Source organism: Lacerta agilis, chromosome 14, assembly GCF_009819535.1.
Source record: "Lacerta agilis isolate rLacAgi1 chromosome 14, rLacAgi1.pri, whole genome shotgun sequence".
NCBI lineage: Eukaryota > Metazoa > Chordata > Lepidosauria > Squamata > Lacertidae > Lacerta > Lacerta agilis.
Genome location: NC_046325.1, coordinates 50241 through 67164, shown reverse-complemented (window position 1 = coordinate 67164; position 16924 = coordinate 50241). Strand labels below are relative to the sequence as shown.

General features: G+C 55.7%; 1 protein-coding gene across 1 annotated transcript; it reads left to right on the top strand.

The window, feature by feature from the left end:
• Positions 1-3070: 3070 nt before the first annotated feature.
• LOC117059115 (glypican-6-like) lies at positions 3071-16579 on the top strand. The gene is made up of 10 exons (XM_033170641.1): positions 3071-3287; positions 4690-4848; positions 5296-5606; positions 6872-6952; positions 7961-8126; positions 8598-8728; positions 11415-11555; positions 12036-12172; positions 12706-12881; positions 16196-16579. Exons 1-10 carry the CDS (start codon positions 3122-3124, stop codon positions 16474-16476), a joined length of 1749 nt encoding a protein of 582 aa, XP_033026532.1. The 5' UTR covers positions 3071-3121; the 3' UTR covers positions 16477-16579.
• Positions 16580-16924: the final 345 nt, after the last annotated feature.

Here is a 16924-nt window from a genome sequence, read left to right as displayed (position 1 = left end):
GGGATGGATAGGTTTGATCTTCTTGCAGTCCATGGGACTCTCAAGAGTCTCCTCCAGCACCATAATTCAAAATACAGTACGTTCCAATACAGTACGTCTCTCCTACTTTCCAGCGCTGGGTCCTCCCTGTCTCAGCATCGCCCCCTACTGCTTGCCCGGGGAAGGGCAACTGCAGACTCCTCCCCCCCCATCAGGATCCGGGCGCTCACTTGCTCGGGGCTGGAAGAGGCACGTGAGGTCACGCACGGGACAGCTCCCTGCGGGACAGGAAGGATGCGACCCACAGACCCCCGACAGGCCTCGCTCCAGCCGCTCCTTAAGCACTACCAGCAAAGGCAGCGCCTGCTCCGCTGTGGATGCGGCTCCGGCTCCAGGAAGCATCGCAATGCCCGTAGAACAGAAATCTCGGGCACAACAGCATGTGCAATAGTGTTGTGTCCAGTTCTGTTCGCCTCGCCTCGAGAAGGATATTGCAGAGTTGGAGAGGGTTCAGGAAAGGCATCCCAAATGACGCTCCTGTGAAGAAAGGCTCGTTTATAGTTTATAAAAGGCGAACAAGAGGATTTTGTTGTTGTTTAGTCCTTTAGTCGTGTCCGACTCTTCGTGACACCATGGAGCAGAGCACGCCAGGCACTCGTCTTCCACTGCCTCCCGCAGTTTGGTCAGACTCATGTTGGTAGCTTCGAGAACACTGTCCAACCATCTCGTCCTCTGTCGTGCCCTCCATCTTTCCCAGCACCAGGGTCTTTTCCAGGGAGTCTTCTCTTCCCATGAGGTGGCCAAAGTACTGGAGCCTCAGCTTCAGGATCTGTCCTTCCAGCAGTGGCGGAGAAAGGCTCTGCGGTACTCGGGGCGGCAAAGGAAACGCCCCGGGGGCGGGGCGTCGTGACATCACATTGTGCCGTCATGACGCCCCGCCCCCAGGGCGTTTCCGGGAGTGCCGCCGCTGCTTCTGCAGCCCTCTTTTAAGCCGAAGAGCCCGCTTTTAAGCTCTGCGGCTCAAAAGGAGGCTGTGGAAGCGGCGGTCCGACGACAGAGTGCGCCTGCGCGAAATGTCGCGCAGGCGCACTCCGTCGTCAGGCCGTGCGCTGCCGCTCCCAGGGTGACGGAGGGAGCGGCAGCGCGTGGGAATGGTGGGAGGGGCTGCCGCTTGTCACCCCCACGTGCCGCCGTTCGCTCCGTTGCCCCGGGAGCAGCAGCACCGCACACATCAGACGGGGTGCTCCCTCGGCCGTGCGCTGCCGCTCCCGGGGCAACGGAGCGAGTGGCAGCGCGTGGGGGTGACAAGCGGCAGCCCCTCCCACCATTCCCAGCGCGTGGGGGTGACAAGCGGCAGCCCCTCCCGCCACTCCCCACGCACGGCTGGTCACCCCGGGAGCAGCAGCGCTGCACGGACTGGGCGCTCGCTCGGCCGTGCGCTGTTGCTCCTTGAGTGACGGAGGGAGCGGCACTGCTTGGGAATGGCGGGAGAGGCTGCCGCTTGTCACCCCCACACGCCACCGCTCGCTCAGTCGCCCCAGGAGCAGCAGCGCACGGCCGAGGGAGCACCCCGTCCATGCAGCGCTGCTGCTCCCAGGGTGACCGGCGTTGCGTGGGGAGTGGCGGGAGGGGCCGCCGCTTGTCACCCCCACCCGCCGCTTGTCACCCCCACCCGCTGCTTGTTGCCCCTGTCGCCCGGGGGCGTACCGCCCCCACCGCACCCCCCTAGCGACGCCCCTGCCTTCCAGTGAGCACTCAGGGCTGATTTCCTTCAGAATGGATAGGTTTGATCTTCTTGCAGTCCATGGGACTCTCAAGAGACTCCTCCAGCACCAAAATTCAAAAGCATCAATTCTTCGGCGATCAGCCTTCTTTATGGTCCAGCTCTCACTTCCGTACATTACTACTGGGAAAACCATAGCTTTAACTATACCAGGCACGTCTAACAGGTAGATTGTGATGTACCGGTAGATCACTGGACATCTGTGGTAGATCACTGCCCCCCAAAGAAGCCCAACAAGTTTGGCTCCCCTAAAAAAAGGGGGTAGATCACTGCCAGTCTTTAACTCTGTGAGTAGATCGCAGTCTCTTGGAAGTTGGACCTTTGTCGGCAAGGTGATGTCTCTGCTTTTTAAGATGCTGTGTAGGTTTGTCATTGCTTTTCTCCCAAGAAGCAGGCGTCTTTTAATTTCGTGACTGCTGTCACCATCTGCAGTGATCATGGACCCCAAGAAAGTAAAATCTCTGCCTCCATTTCTTCCCCTTCTATTTGCCAGGAGGTGATGGGACCAGTGGCCATGATCTTTCAACTCTACGAGTCTATAATTCCTCGCCCAGGTGTGGTGAATGAGAGACTGGGGAGGTGAATATGTTTCAGGTGGGTCTGGGCAGCGTCGGCGGCTCATTGACCAGGGCAGCAGCACAATGGAGCCTCCATGATCAGAGGCAGCAGGAGGCATCTGCGTGCCAAGGCCACCGCAGAAAACAGGCAGTCAAGCAGAGGAGGGCTGCCTCCGCTGGACTCCCAGAAGCAGCTGGCTGGACGGAAATGGACGAAGAGGACTCAGTGGATGGATCTCCTTGGGTCCCCCAGGTAGAAGCATAGAATCATAGACTTGAAGAGTGGGAAGGGATTACGAGGGTCATCTAGCCCAACCATCAGCACAGAAGCCACCCAGTCGCTCCGAGGCAGCTTCGACGTGCCTTGGCGAGGGCTCTTCCAGACAAGTGGCACCCAACCGCTTCGGCGCTGGACTCATGGACCGCGAGAGGGGAAGCACCTGGGTCCCTCTGCCCCTCTGGCCCGCTCTCCCCCCCCCCCAGCAGGATCGGATTCTCTCTCCGCCCCCGCCGTCCTGCATCCGCCCCTCTGGCCCGGCAGGAGAGGCGGAGGGCGCTAGGACCCCTCCCTCCCTGTCTCCTCCCCTCCGAGCCCCCCGCGCGGCCCCCATTGTCTCTCGCCCGCCGGGCCGGGCGGCGCTAGGGCCGGGCGGCGGCGGCGGGCGCGGGCTGGCCCTTGCCATTGTCTCCGGCTGTTCTCCTGCGCTGCGCCGCGCTGCGCCGCGCTCCCTTGCGCGCTTCCCGGCGGCGGCGGCACGCTCCTTCCCCGGCCGGCCTCGCCCTCAGGGGCGTTTCTCCCTCCATGGCGCCGCTGCGCCTCCTCCTCCTGCCGCTCCTTTGTGCCGCCGCCGCCGCCGCCGCCGCTGGCGGAGAGGTGCGCGGGGCGGCGCGGAGCTGCGCGGAGAGCCGGCAGGCGCTGGCCAGGCGCGGCTTCGCCCTCGCCTCGCTGCCGCCCAGCCTCATCTCCGGTAAGCGAGCGCCCCGTCCTGGCACCGCCGGGCGCGCGGGCAGCAAACTTTCCCGGGCGTCTGCAGGATGGACGTGGATCAGGAAGAGGGGCGTCTCGCGTGGGTCCGGTCCCCATCGCCCCTCTTCTCTGGGTCTCGGAAGGAAGTTGCAGGGAAGGCGCCCTCGCACGCCCCCCTCGCTTGGACAAGGCGGCCGCAGAGCGAGCAGCAGGGCTCGCGACACTCCTCCCCCCGCGCGTCCGTGGGGACTGCCCCCTGTCCCGCCATTGCCCCTTTTCTCTGGGTCTTACGGGCAGAAGTTGCGGGGAAGCCCCCCATTTTCCAAAGTCCGACGGGACGTTTTCTCCGTCAGCCCATTCCAGCCTCGTGGAGGGACGCTTCCCCGGCCGAGGGACACAAGCAGCCAGCGCCCCCCGCACCCGTTCGCTGCCTCTTCTCTGCCTCCTCAGCGCTTCAGAAGCCCCTCTACGCCTCTCCGTGTTCTGTGGAGTTGGGGGGCATCCCCTGTGCTAGCAAGGAGGAATACCCCCAGCCCCCTCCATTTCTCTTAGCTTGCTTATTTATTTATTGTACCTCCAGAGCACCTCTTTTTCTCCAGGCATGTTCATGGTGATGCCCCTAGTTCTCTTTCCCTTTTCCGTTTTCTCCTCACAAGCCTGTGAGGTCCGCTAGGCAGAGAGAAGGCAGTGACTGGCCCCGGAGGTTGCTGAGTGGGGGAATTTGAACTCTGGTCTCTCCCAGGTCCTAACCAGGCATGCTAACCACTAGGCCACCATTGACTTTCTCATGTGCTTATGCGGGAACTGCCCCAGCTGCAATTTTGCCACACCCCCCAAAAAACACTCTCTGAGACTCATGTGTTGCAGGGGGTTGGACTAGAGGACTCTCAGGCAGAGGCGTAGCGAGCCGCTTTGCCGCCCGGGTGGCAAACTTGAAGGCACCCCTCCCTGGGAGGTGGTGCGCCGCTCCCTAGCACGCGCGCCCTGACGTGTGCAGCCTCCTGGGTGGACTGTGCATGTGTGGACTTGTGAAGTACACCCAAGATGGTGGGCGCGATCGCCCAGCACGCCTTCCGTGTGGTGCGGCAACCTTTAAGGCTGCAGCGCGTGGAAGGCAGCACAGGCGCTGTGCTGCTGTTCGCGCGTTGCAGCCTTTTAAAAGTTGCGCTGACGGTGTTGATCACGGGGGTGGGGCCTGCCCCCAGAGTGTCACCCCCGGGCAGTACCCGGGGCGGACCACCCCCCACCCCCTTGCTCCGCCCCTGCTCTCAGGATCCCTTCCGACTCTACAATGTGGGACTGGGGAGGCTGCCACCACCTTTGTTCCCCCATGAGGGGTGGGGGGCACTTTCCTCAAGCTGTGGGGCCAGGCAGACTAACAGCAATCCTCTCCCCCCCCCCAGGAGAGCACCTGCGCATCTGCCCCCAGGAATACACCTGCTGCGCCAGCGAGACGGAGGAGCGTCTGAGTGAGCAGAGCCAGGGGGACCTCCAGGGCCTGGTAGGAGAGGCGGCCGGCTTCCTGCTCAGCACCCTGGGCTCCCGCCAGCGCCGCTTCCACGGTGAGGTGGGAGGAGGGTTCCAGCACCTCCCTGTTCCCTATGCCAGTTCTGCTCTGGATCCTGAAGAAAGCTGGGCCGGGGGGGGGGGACTTCTTGGCCAAGGGAGCTCCTGGGGTGAGGAGGGGGGCCTTTTGCCCTGAGTAGCAGAGGAAGCTGGTCTGCCCCCCCCCACTTGGCTCGTGGCTTCCCCACTCTCCTGGTTTCCAATTTCCAGCCAACTGCACACCCGCTTTGCACCCCTAAGTTGTGCAATGGGCCACTGCAGCTTGCGGCTCCCTGGAAGCCTTTGTCCTACACCCCAGAGGGGGGCAGTAGTGAGGGAAGTGCAATGTGCACATACTCAGGAGAAGGTTCCTTTTTCGGAGGCAGGGTTTTGGCTCATCCTACCTTCTTCCTCCTCTTCCTTTCCTTCTTCCTCTTCCTCCGTGCACCTCCCTGCCCCCACAGACTTCTTCCGGGAGCTCCTGGCCGGGGCAGAGCAGTCCCTCCAGGCCATGTTCACTCGGTCCTATGGGCACCTCTATGCCCAGCATGCCCGCCTCTTCCAGGGGCTGTTTGTGGAGCTGCAGCGCCACCTGCAAGGAGCACGACCCGGCCTGGATGAGGCCCTGAGCGACTTCTGGGCCCGTCTGCTGGAGCGGATGCTGCCCCTGCTCAACCCCCAGTACAGCTTCCCTGAAGGCTACCTGGAGTGTGTAGGGCACCAGGCAGAGGGGCTGCGGGCCTTTGGGGACAGCCCCCGCCAGCTCCGCCTGCAGGTGAGTCCACCCCTGACCCTCCCTGGGATGCCACAACACCCTCTTGCTTCTTCATTTGACACATAGTGAACCCATGGAACTCCTTCCCACAGGGGGGATGTCCACTAACTTCCAAAGAGCAATGGACAGATGCACAGAGGAGGAGGGAGCTCTCCAGGGCTACTGGCCAGACTGGCCCTGCTCTGCCTCCACATTTAGAGGCAGCGATGCACCTGAAACCCCAGGAGGGGAGAAAGGCTATTGTGCTTGGATCCTGCTGGCATACTTCTGACGAGTATCTAGCTGGGCCCCAGGCCTGATCCAGCAGCTCTCTTCTCATGCACTTGTAAGGGAAGGGCTCAGGCCACAGGGACCCCCACTTCTCTGGGGCTCATGTCAGCCCTCAGCTGTGGGGCAAAAGGCAAAGTTGAGCTGGAAGAAGTCCAAAAATGTTGACTGAGGTGTCCCTGACTTTGTGCGCAGGATCAAGAGCATAAACAGTTGGCTTCCTGCTGTGCCTGAGTTCTCCACCAACTCTGGGCACAGATGGATTACCCATAGATCCAGCTCTCAGCCACTGATCCACACACACTCATCCCTGCATGGGGCTGCCATATCTTGAAGAGCAAAAAAGAGGACAACCCGAGTTGCTTGGGCTGGCCATGGCCGTGGGGTGCAGAGCAGCCCCCACCCAAGCAAAAAACAAAACAAACAAAACAAATTGCACAACCCATAAATAAATAAATACCCCCCACCCTGGACATTCCCTTTAAAATGTAAAAATTTCCCTGGATGGGCATGTTGGCCCCCCAAAAGAGGACATGTCTGGGATTTCATGGGCGTATGGCAACCTTAGCCCTGCATGACTGTGGGGCAGGTGGGTGGGAGGGTCAGATGTGGGTGGGTGGTGCAGGGTTGGGCCCCAACATGTTGGCACCTGAGGCAAAACACAAAATTCCCTCTCACCTCTTGGCCAGAGAAGGCAGGTGAGTGAAGATCTACAACAAGAACAAGCTGGGGATGAAGATCTACATTGGGAACAAGGCAGGGGGAGAGACCAGCAGTGCCTTGTATTGGCCAGGAGGCCACTGCAGCATTGGGTGGAGGGCAGAATCTACCTCCAGGGCATGCTCCACATTTGTAGCAGCAGTGGGCCGTGCATTTCCGCTCCTGTGGGTCCTGGCTCGCCTTGCCTCAGGGGTGGGCCGTCCAGGGCTGTGTGCATGCATGCGTGTGTCCAGCTGCTCAGCTGCCTTCCTGGCTCCTCTTGTCCTGCTCCCCTGCAGGTGACTCGTGCCTTCATTGCCGCTCGAGCCTTTGTCCAGGGTCTGGCAACCGGACGAGACGTGGTGGTCCAGGCGGTCAAGGTGAGAAGCCTGGCCTGGGTGAGCTGCCCCCTGGCTGTGGGGAGAAGGTTTACACTCCTGCAGGCATCTTGCTAGAGGGAAGGAGCCTAGATGGGCAGGATATTATTATTATTATTATTTCCTGCCCCCACCCAGCCGTGCTCCCTAGCAGGCCAGTTTGCTCCACTGCCCCCACCTTCCCTCTCCCCACACCCCACATTGCTGCCAAATTCCTCTCCAAAGGAGCAGCGATGTTGGGAGGATATCAGATCAGTCGCTTCTGCCTTGCAAATATCTCCAGATAAAAGGAAGGCCTACTTCACACAGAACCGTTAACCTAGAGTGGGAAGGGATCCCCGAGGGTCATCTAGTGCAGTGCAGGTGCTTCTCAATAATACCACTTGCTGGAAACTGCAAGAGGGGAGAGTGGCTCTTGCATCCGAATCCTGATTCTGGGTTTCCCACAGGCATCTGCTTGGCCACCATGAGAACAGGAAGCTGGACCAGAAAGTCCCCCTTTGGCCTGATGCAGAAGGATCTTATGATGCTCTTCTGAGGGTTTCGTCTGTAGACTTGAGAAAAGAGAGACGGGTGGGGGGTGTAATTGACCATGCGGAGAGCACTTTTCCTTTGCTGCCATCACAAAGAGTTTCTCTGAGCACATGCCGAGGGTGTTTCCATTGCAGGTCTCCTTTAGGGGACTCTGGCCAGCCAACTGTGAGATTGACCTGATCCACAAGGCTCCTGCAAACTTTGTGATTGTCCTAAAGCGCCTCGGAGAGCGTTCCTGACCCAGGTGGTGCTTCTGGCACCTCGACTCTCTTTCCCCAGGAATCTGCACTGGACAGTGGGCAAAACATCCAAGCTCTGATCACAGGGAGGGTCAAATGCTAGGCTTGCCTAATGGAGAATGCAGTGAAGGTCAATAGGCAGGGAGTTCCAAAGGGTGACCTCTCTGTGCCTCCTGGGGAATCCTTGGGCTGCCAAATGCTCAATCTGGTGTGTCCCCCCCCACATTTCTCCCCCCAGCTCTCTCCCAGCGGAGAGTGCCGCAGTGCCCACATGCGCCTCTCCTACTGCCCACTTTGCCGTGGGACTCCGGCCCTCAAGCCCTGCAACGGATTCTGCCTCAACGTCATGAAGGGCTGCTTTGCCAGCGCAGCGGAGCTGGACCCCGAGTGGGAACGCTTTCTTGGTGAGCCCACCCCGGGGGAGGGGAGGAGAGCTGGGGAAAAGGCTGGCAGTGGGAAGTGGCAGGAGGCAGGGTTGGACAAGGGGAGAGCTTGTCCTGAAGTGGCATTTTAGTCCAACTGCGAGGCAGCGTGGTGCAATGGGCATAGCTGAGTCTTGGACTTCAGCCGGAGAAATCTGATCAGTCGGGAAGCTCCATGGAGGCCTTGAGGGTCAGCTTGCCATATATCTAGAGGGGACTTCTTAGACTGGTAGAGCTGGAAGGGGCACCAAGGGGCATCTAGTCTAACCCCTGCCATGCGGGAACCAAAATGAATGCCAGCCTGGGTTTGTTGGTAGAAAGGCAAAATGAAAGTCTGAGTCTGGCTGGCTGTTAGGCTTGGTGCAAGTTGACAGGGTCTTTGGGCGGGGGGGAAGCTCTTTCCCCTTGCCCCAGCCTAGCCCCCTTGGCTCACTCCCTCTTTCTCCCTCCAAGATGCTTTGACCCAATTGGCTGAGCGCCTCGGGGGGCCCTTTAACTTCGAACTGGCGGCTGACTCCATCGGAGTGAAGATTTCGGAGGCGATCATGTTCCTGCAGGAGCACAGCGTGCAAATCTCGGCCAAGGTGTGTGAGGGGGGACAGGGAGAATCTGACTCCCCTCCTTCTTCTTATGCCAACCCACCTGCAGGCAGACTCAGGAGCACACCTGAGACCAATCCAGAGTGGAGTCCCTAAGATACTTGGATAGCGCCTCGTATGCCTCATTCCAGCATCCCCTGCAGCCAAGCTGGTGGCAAACATCATCATCATCATCATCATCATTATTATTATTATTAATCAAAAATTTATTGGTTTTTACAGTTTTAAGCACATTACATAGTCGTTAAATTTATTCATCCTCCCCCCCCCTCACTGGGGGGAGCAAATTTCCACTCCCCTCTCACACAGGGGAAAACATTAAACAATTTTAACATATTTAACGTACAAAAAAAATCATTGCTTAAGTCTGGCCTATTTCCCTAGGCCAAACATTCATCTTTTCCTTAATTTCATTGTCAATTGACTTCCCCGAATCCCCCCCTATTGAATTCATTGTCTATCCTCTTTGCAGTTTTCCAATTTCATAATCAAATCTATTTTACACACCTATAAAAATTTTACCTTTATCCTATTACACCAAATCAATTAATATCATACTTAAATCCTTATATATATATTTTTACCAAACCTCAGCTCCTAGGCACTTCTGAACCTTTCCTAAACCCTGCCAATTTTCCTAATTAAAACTAAATTTACTCACTTAAATTTAATCTTTTTTCTACACCCTTCCCTCCCTCCGGTCTCGAAATTTTTAGCTAATAATTCTTCACATATTCCACTTTAAGCCAGTATCCAGATCCCATCATCTTAACCAATGTAGTCAAAAAATGTAACAATAAATATCCTTTTTAACCCACTCCCACCCTCGCAAATTCCTGAACCCAAAAGCCACAGCCCACTCCAACCCTCCCCAAATCTTTGGGCCTTAATTCATTCATATCTATCTTCTGCTCTCTTTTCATCTTTTTCAAAGTGTTGATCCATAAGTTCTTCTCATATTTACATACAGGCCAGGCTTGTTGCATCCCTCTTGTGTCCTTTTGCAGAGTGGAGTTTTTATTTTGTTTCTCATTTTCTCCTTCTCCACAAGTGAGTCCCTCTATAGGCATTTCCACGCTGTTCCTTTCCATTCCACTTGACAAAAAGTTTTGGGTTGGAGTTATTTTTCGCTGAATTTCCACTGGTACCAGTACAGTCATTGTTTTTACATTCCTTTCTAAGTTCTGTAAAGTCTTGTTCGAATCTCCTAAGGTCTGTGCTATCTCTTGCAAAAGTTCCAAGGTTTTTCTCTGAAACTCACCAGACCATTTTTCCTTCCTCATCTCCAAGGTCAAAAAACAACTTTATAGTCAAAATAATTCCATTTAAACTGCGACACCCGCAGCCATTTTATCTTTGTTCCTGCTAATCCTCTCAAGACAACCGGGAAGAAGAGTAAATTTTTCCATTCTACGTTAGCTCTAAATTAATCTTAAAAGTTTCAAAAAACAGTTACAGAAGCTTTCTTCTTTTTGCTTGTTGCTTTGACAGCTGCCTTGGATATAATGTTGCACTGCTCCTTTCTATTTCAACGGCAAGCGACCGACCTCTGTTATTTTAAGCCCCTTCCTTCTTTCCTTCTAATTAAATCCAATTGTACTCACGATTTTAACTGAAACACAGTCCAAATTAGATCCAGTTTTTGGGGGAAATTGAGAGCTCACCACAACTGGCATTCGCTGCCTCTCGCAGCAGGAGTAGACACTGGATCCACAGGGCTCCGTCTCCCGCACCGCTCGCTCTTGGCAGCTCTTATTAGAGCTTGCCGGGGAGTGGGGTAGACGTCTTGAGCCCCCGTCAGATCACCATGCCCCCAGGACGCTCTTCCTGGGTTTTTTTGGGGAGTCCGCAGTGCAGATGCGGGTCTCCCTTTCCCCTACCACGACTGGGAACCTCGCAGTGAGGTTTCCAGCGACCGATCGCTATGACGTCCAACCGGAAGTCCCTGGTGGCAAACATCTTGCTTTGCTTTCCTTTGGAGCACATCAGCAAGGCTTGGGGGGGGGGTGTCTCGTCGTCAGGGCAGCCCAGGACCTCCAGACACAGCCCTGGCTTGCGCCCTGGGAAGTTAATTCAGCTCTGCTAACAGTGGTTTGACTTCACCCCTGGAGGTGCACTCCATTGTCTCTTCAGACAGACGGGTCCCAACAAGCTGCAGACAGACCAGCAGAGGTTGGGCAGGCATCTGTCAGGGATGCTTAGCTGTGATCCCTGACTTGCAGGCGGTTGGGCTAGATGATCCTGGGGGTTCTCTTCCAACCCTACAATCCTAGGATTCCCTGTCAGATGCCCATCCAACCTCTGCTTAAAACCCTCTGAAGGAGGAGAGACCACCCACCACCTCCCCAGGTGGTCCCTTCCAATGCCCCACAGCTCTTTCCCTCAGAAAGTCCTTCCTGAGGTTGAGTTATAGAATCATAGACCTGCAGAGTTGGAAAGGACCCCAAGGGGCCATCTAGTCCACCCCTGCAATGCAGAAATACCCACTGAAGCATCCAGGACAGAGTCTGCTTCCCCTTCCTTGCCGTCTGAATCTCCTCTCTGAACTTTGGTCTCCTACCAGCTCTGGCAGCAGAGCATCTTTGGCCTTCCTGGGGACTTGAGAGAGCAGCTCAGGGTGGGTGTTTCTGGGGTGCTTGTGGGGGTCACCTGTGCCTTCTGCCCCCCATAGGTATTCCAGAGCTGCGGCAGCCCCCGCCCAGCCCCTGCCCGCTCTCGCCGCTCCCCCCGGGAGGAGGCCAAGCGCCGCTTCCGCACTTACTTGCCCGAGGAGAAGCCCACGACCGCAGCAGGAACCAACCTGGACAGGCTGGTAGGTACCGTGGGGACCCCCCCTGGCTCCACCTGCATGGTGCGTCCCTGAGCTCAGCCTTGAACTTGTGCCTCTTCTGTCTTGTCAGCCTTAGCCTTTTGCATTCCAAGAGATGCTGCCCTTTGGGGGGGGCACTGTCCACCCTGGGACAACTCAGCACCACAACCTGCATCTCATGGTGTGTATAAGAACAAGCAGACGGCTTGTTGAAACACTTGGGGCTTCTTAGTTTAGAGAAAAAGCAAAGAAGCCGCAGAGAGAGGAGTTTATAAAATTATGCAAGTCATGGAGAAAATGGATGGAGAAAAGCTTTTTCTCCTTCTCCCCTTGTGGGCATCCTAGGAAGGGGCAGAGGAAAGGAAACCCTTCTGCATTAATCTCTGGAACTCCTTCCCCCAAGAGGCTGTGATGGCCACCAACCTGGATTGCTTTAAAGGAGGATTGGACAAATTAATTACACCCCCCTTCTCCCCCCCCCAGGTGTCGGATATGAAGGAGAAGCTGCGTCTAATGCGGCGCTTCTGGGTGATGCTGCCCCATGCCTTCTGCAGTGATGAGAGGGTGGCCGCTGATGTCACCAATGAGGACAGCTGCTGGAACGGACAGGCGAGGGGCAGGTGGGGTGGGGTTGGACCCAGCTAAGGGTGCAGGCAGGGAGAAAAGGGCAAGGTTGGACTTGAGGGGAGGGGAGATGGGGAGCAGGGCTGGCTGGATTTCTCTCCCCCCTTGAGGCTGGAGGGGACAGGGGGCACTTGACCCCTGAGGCTTTTGGGGATACATTTGCTCCCAAGTCCCTCAGCACGCCTGTGAACCCAGTCATTGGGTGGGGCAAGACTTTTCCCATGCAGAGCTCAGGGCATCTGTTCAACCACCATGAGAAGAGAAGGCTGGACTGGATAAGACTTTGACATGACCCAGCTGCATGGCCTTTATTAAATTCTTACAGAGATCCAGGTCCAATGGCAGTCTATCTGGATTCCTGGGTTCTTAGGAGTACTGGGCCACTGTGAGGACAGGATTGTGAACCAGATGGGTCCATTTGGCCTGATCCAGCCACCAGGCTCTCCTTAGTTTCTTTTGGGGCTGGGTGCTTGGTGCATTGTCCACCTAAAGGCTCCCCCCCCCACGCTTTCTGTTTGCCCCCTCCCAGGTACCTCCCAGATGTGACGGGTGATGGGCTGGTGAACCAGATCAACAACCCTGAGGTGGAGGTGGACATTTCGCGCCCTGACATGCCCACGCGGCAGCACATCCTGGCCCTACGCAGCGCCACCTCCCGTCTGGTGGGCGCCTGCAATGGGCAGGACCTTGACTTCCAGGATGCAGGTGAGGCCTACAAGCCCCTTCTGGGCACCCACTCCCCCCTCTCCTGGTTGGGAATCGGAGGGGAGACCCACATAGCAGGAGTTGCCCTCAATTCCAGTCACCACAATGGCAGCTTAAGGTCCAGAAGATAAGGCTTCAGTAATACAGTGCATATATACATTCAGCTTGGAGGCTTTACAGATACAGATACAGATATATCAAAGCACAGAGTAGCTGCAGCTTCAAACGTAATATGAACTTTGACTCACTGGCTGACTATTGAGCTGATGTGCCTTGATCCTTGAGGTTTCCAAACTTGGGTCTCCAACTTGTTTTGGACTACAATTCCCACCATCCCTGATCATTGATCCTGCTAGCTAGGGATGATGGGAGTTGTAATCCAAAAACTGCTGGAGACCCAAGTTTCGGAAGCACTGGTGTAGACCAGTGTTTCCCAACTGTTTTCTGACCGTAGTCCCCTTCCAACCTTGTTTCCTTCCTATTCCCCCCCCCCATAGACATAGTCAAGGGGAGACGGGGGGGGGAGCTGCCTCCCAATAAGAAAAAATCAATACAAACAAAAGCCTGCCCCCCCATCAAAAATCCTGGCTCTGCCCATGCCTGCCTCTGTCCTACCAGTAGAAAGGTAGCTATTTAAATGTTTTGTTTGTAAATAGAATACATGTTTTATTTATAATGTTTATAATTTATACAAAATAGAATCACATAAAATGATAGGAACATAATAAAATATTGTTGGAGCAGAAAAACAGAATCATAGAGCTGGGAGTGACCCCAAGGTCATCTTTCTAGTCCAACCCCCTGCAATGTAGGAAACTCAACTAAAGCATCCAGGACAGGTGGCCATCCAACCTCTGCTTAGAAACCTCCAAGGAAGGAAAGTCCAAAACCTTCTGAGTGAGATCCCTCTTCCATGTATTATAAAAAGTAAACAACACTTATTTGACTCCAGTTGTTTGACACAAAGGGGGAAGCCCACAGATACAGTCCAAACGGTTCACAGAGAGTTCTGTATACCTGTATATGGGAGAATGTTAAAAAGCAAGTAGTCCTCACTGACCGGGTGCAAAAAGATATTGTCATCTGGAGGAACCCTGGCTGGCTAGATAAAACACTCTCGCTCCCACCCCAACCCTTATCTGAGAGTTCACGGTCTACTGAACTGAGCAAGGCCAACTGAATTCATTGTGGCTTTCTTCTGAGTAGACAGTTATTTAGCAGCACCAGACGAGTCCCCTTGGTTAGGTGCTGGGGTGGATTTCACTGTCAATGGGCCCTGCACCCTTGGCAACATCTGAGGGCCCTGATCCATTAGGCACTGGGGTGGATTGCACCCTGCGCCTTGCAGAATCAGGCCCAGGCGGCCAGTGGGCCCAGCACTGGAGGCAGCAACAAGCAGCTCCTGAGCTCCCAGCCCTCCCTATTGCCACCCCTCCACCGCCCTTGCCTAACCTGGGGGTTCTGGATCGCAGGCTCTACTGGTAAAAACAGGAGCCTCAGTGATCGGCCTCCCACCAGAAACAAACCAGGACTGCTCCCCAAAGGAGTGCTGCTAGGCCCTGGTGAGCCACCCCCTTACCTGCTTGGGATTGGCTAAGAGCAGGGGTCGGCAAACAAGATGAATTTTAACAAGGAGAAATGTAAAGTCCTACATTTGGGCAAAAAAATTGAAAGGCACAAATACAGGATGGGTGACCCCTGGCTTGAGAGCAGTACATGTGAAAAGGATTTAGGAGTCTTGGTATACCACAAACTTGACATGAGTCAACAGTGTGATGCTTCAGCTAAAAAAGCCAATGCAATTCTGGGCTGCATCAATAGGAGTATAGCGTTTAGACCAAGGGAGGTATAGTACCACTATATTCTGCTCTGGTCAGACCTCACCTGGAATACTGTGTCCAGTTCTGGGCACCACAGTTCAAGAAGGATACTGACAAGCTGGAACGTGTCCAGAAGAAGGCAACCAAAACGGTCCAAGGCCTGGAAACGATGCCTTATGAGGAACGGCTTAGGGAGCTGGGTATGTTTAGCCTGGAGAAGAGAAGGTTAAGGGGTGATCTGATAGCCATGTTCAAATATATAAAAGGATGTCACATAGAGGAGGGAGAAAGGTTGTTTTCTGCTGCTCCAGAGAAGCGGACACGGGGCAATGGATTCAAACTACAAGAAAGAAGATTCCACCTAAACATTAGGAAGAACTTCCTGACAGTGAGAGCTGTTCGGCAGTGGAATTTGCTACCAAGAAGTGTGGTGGAGTCTCCTTCTTTGGAGGTCTTGAAGCGGAGGCTTGACAGCCATCTGTCAGGAATGCTTTGATGGTGTTTCCTGCTTGGCAGGGGGTTGGACTGGATGGCCCTTGTGGTCTCTTCCAACTCTATGATTCTATGATTCTATACCCGGCCTTGGGCCAGTTGCTCCAGTGCCGATTGCACGGTGGGCTGGAGGGCAGGGGAGCGCGCCCATATGCACGTGCGCACGCGCTATTTCTGGTGCACTTTCGGCGACCCCCGCCGCCTGCTACTGCCACCCGCTCTTACCAACACAGCGAGGCAAGGTGCAGCTGCCCACTTTCGGGTCAGCGGAGCGCCGGAAATAGCTTGTGTGCCAGAAGTGCACCGGAAATGATGCTTGCGCATGCGCACAAGCTATTTTTGGTGCTCCACTGACCCAAAAGTGGGCAGCCACGCCTCGCCGCACCGTGCTGGTAAGAGCAGGTGGTGGCAGCAGGCGGCAGGGGTCGCTGCAGGCTGGAAAACTTGAGTCCCTCGGGCTGCATCCGGCCCGCGGTCCTTAGTTTGGGGAAGCCTGGCTAAGAGGATAGCCAGCCAATCAGGATTTTTAACCCCCCCTTCACTCCTCACTTCCCTTTGTAACAACCTAACCTTGCGCTGTGGCCCCCCATTTACATGATTTTCACCTGTGCCTGCCTTGCAATATCCTGGGGGACCCTTGAGCCATATGGCTCCCAATTGGGAAACATTGATGAAGACAGCTGACTGACCTGGGGGGGGGATTTGTGCCCATAAAATAAATTAACCCCTCCAACACCCCCCCAACCCCAGCTCCTAGGGAAGCCTTTGTCTCTTCAAATCATAGAACCGTAGAGTTGGAAGGTGAACCAAGGGTCATCTAGTCCAACCCCTTGCATAGCTGTCTAGCAATCAGTGGGTGGTGGCTAGACAGGAAGGAGTGGGAGCAGCCTGCCCCCTCCCTCTCTGGCAGGGGCTTCCCAGCGAGGGCTCATCCACATATCCATTTGCCCTATGATTCAGAGGAGAAAGAATGAGACTCACCCCCCCTGTTTTCTGTTCCAGATGAGGATGGCGGTAGCGGCTCAGGTGCTGGGTACAGTGTGGATCGGTCGGCCTTGGGGGCTGGAGCAGGGGGGGCTGGGGGTTCCCCCTCAGTATCCCGTCCTTCTTCCGATGCCCGCCCACCTCGCAGGGAGCGGCCTGGGAAGGGCTCCTCCTCCCCCCGACAGAACCAGAGTGGAGGGCGGCCAAACAGTGGGGCTGGGCTGCCCCCCAAAGGGGCCACTTTGCAAGCCAAGGTCTTTGCCCCCCTCTTCCTGCTCCTCCTCCTGGGGGGCTGGTGACCCCCACAGTGGTTTGGCATCTCAAATGGCTGACTTCCTCTGGTATCACCCCCTCCCCCAGCATCACCAGGAAGGGGGCAACCTCCCTCTGCATCCACTCAAACGGGGGCTAGGTTGGGGCTCTCATACTCCCCCAGGCATAAACCCCCACTCACTTGTGAGGTGGGGGTTTAATTTTATAGGAATGACAAAGAGAGGTGGGGGGGGGGAATTGAGAGTTGTCTTGTAGGGGTTTTTTTTTATTACCTGGGGAGGGAAACCAGGGTTTTTTAAAATAGGGGCTGTAAGGAGAGAACTTTCACTTCTTTTCTATATGTTTGAGTTCGTCTCTTTTGGTGGGGATCTAAGAGGGGGTGGGGTGGGTGGAGGGAAGGGTGGAAGAGAGGGGGCAGACAGCTGCCCCCTATTTTCTCCCTCTCAGATGAGGGGGGCTAGCAGCTTGTAGGTG

Bases quoted from the DNA above. Each gene is read 5' to 3' on its own strand.
- LOC117059115 (XM_033170641.1), top strand. From the start codon at position 3,122: ATGGCGCCGCTGCGCCTCCTCCTCCTGCCGCTCCTTTGTGCCGCCGCC. The intron at 8,729-11,414 runs GTGTGTGAGGGG...TGCCCCCCATAG, and splicing joins GCGTGCAAATCTCGGCCAAG to GTATTCCAGAGCTGCGGCAG. The intron at 12,882-16,195 runs GTGAGGCCTACA...TTTCTGTTCCAG, and splicing joins CCTTGACTTCCAGGATGCAG to ATGAGGATGGCGGTAGCGGC.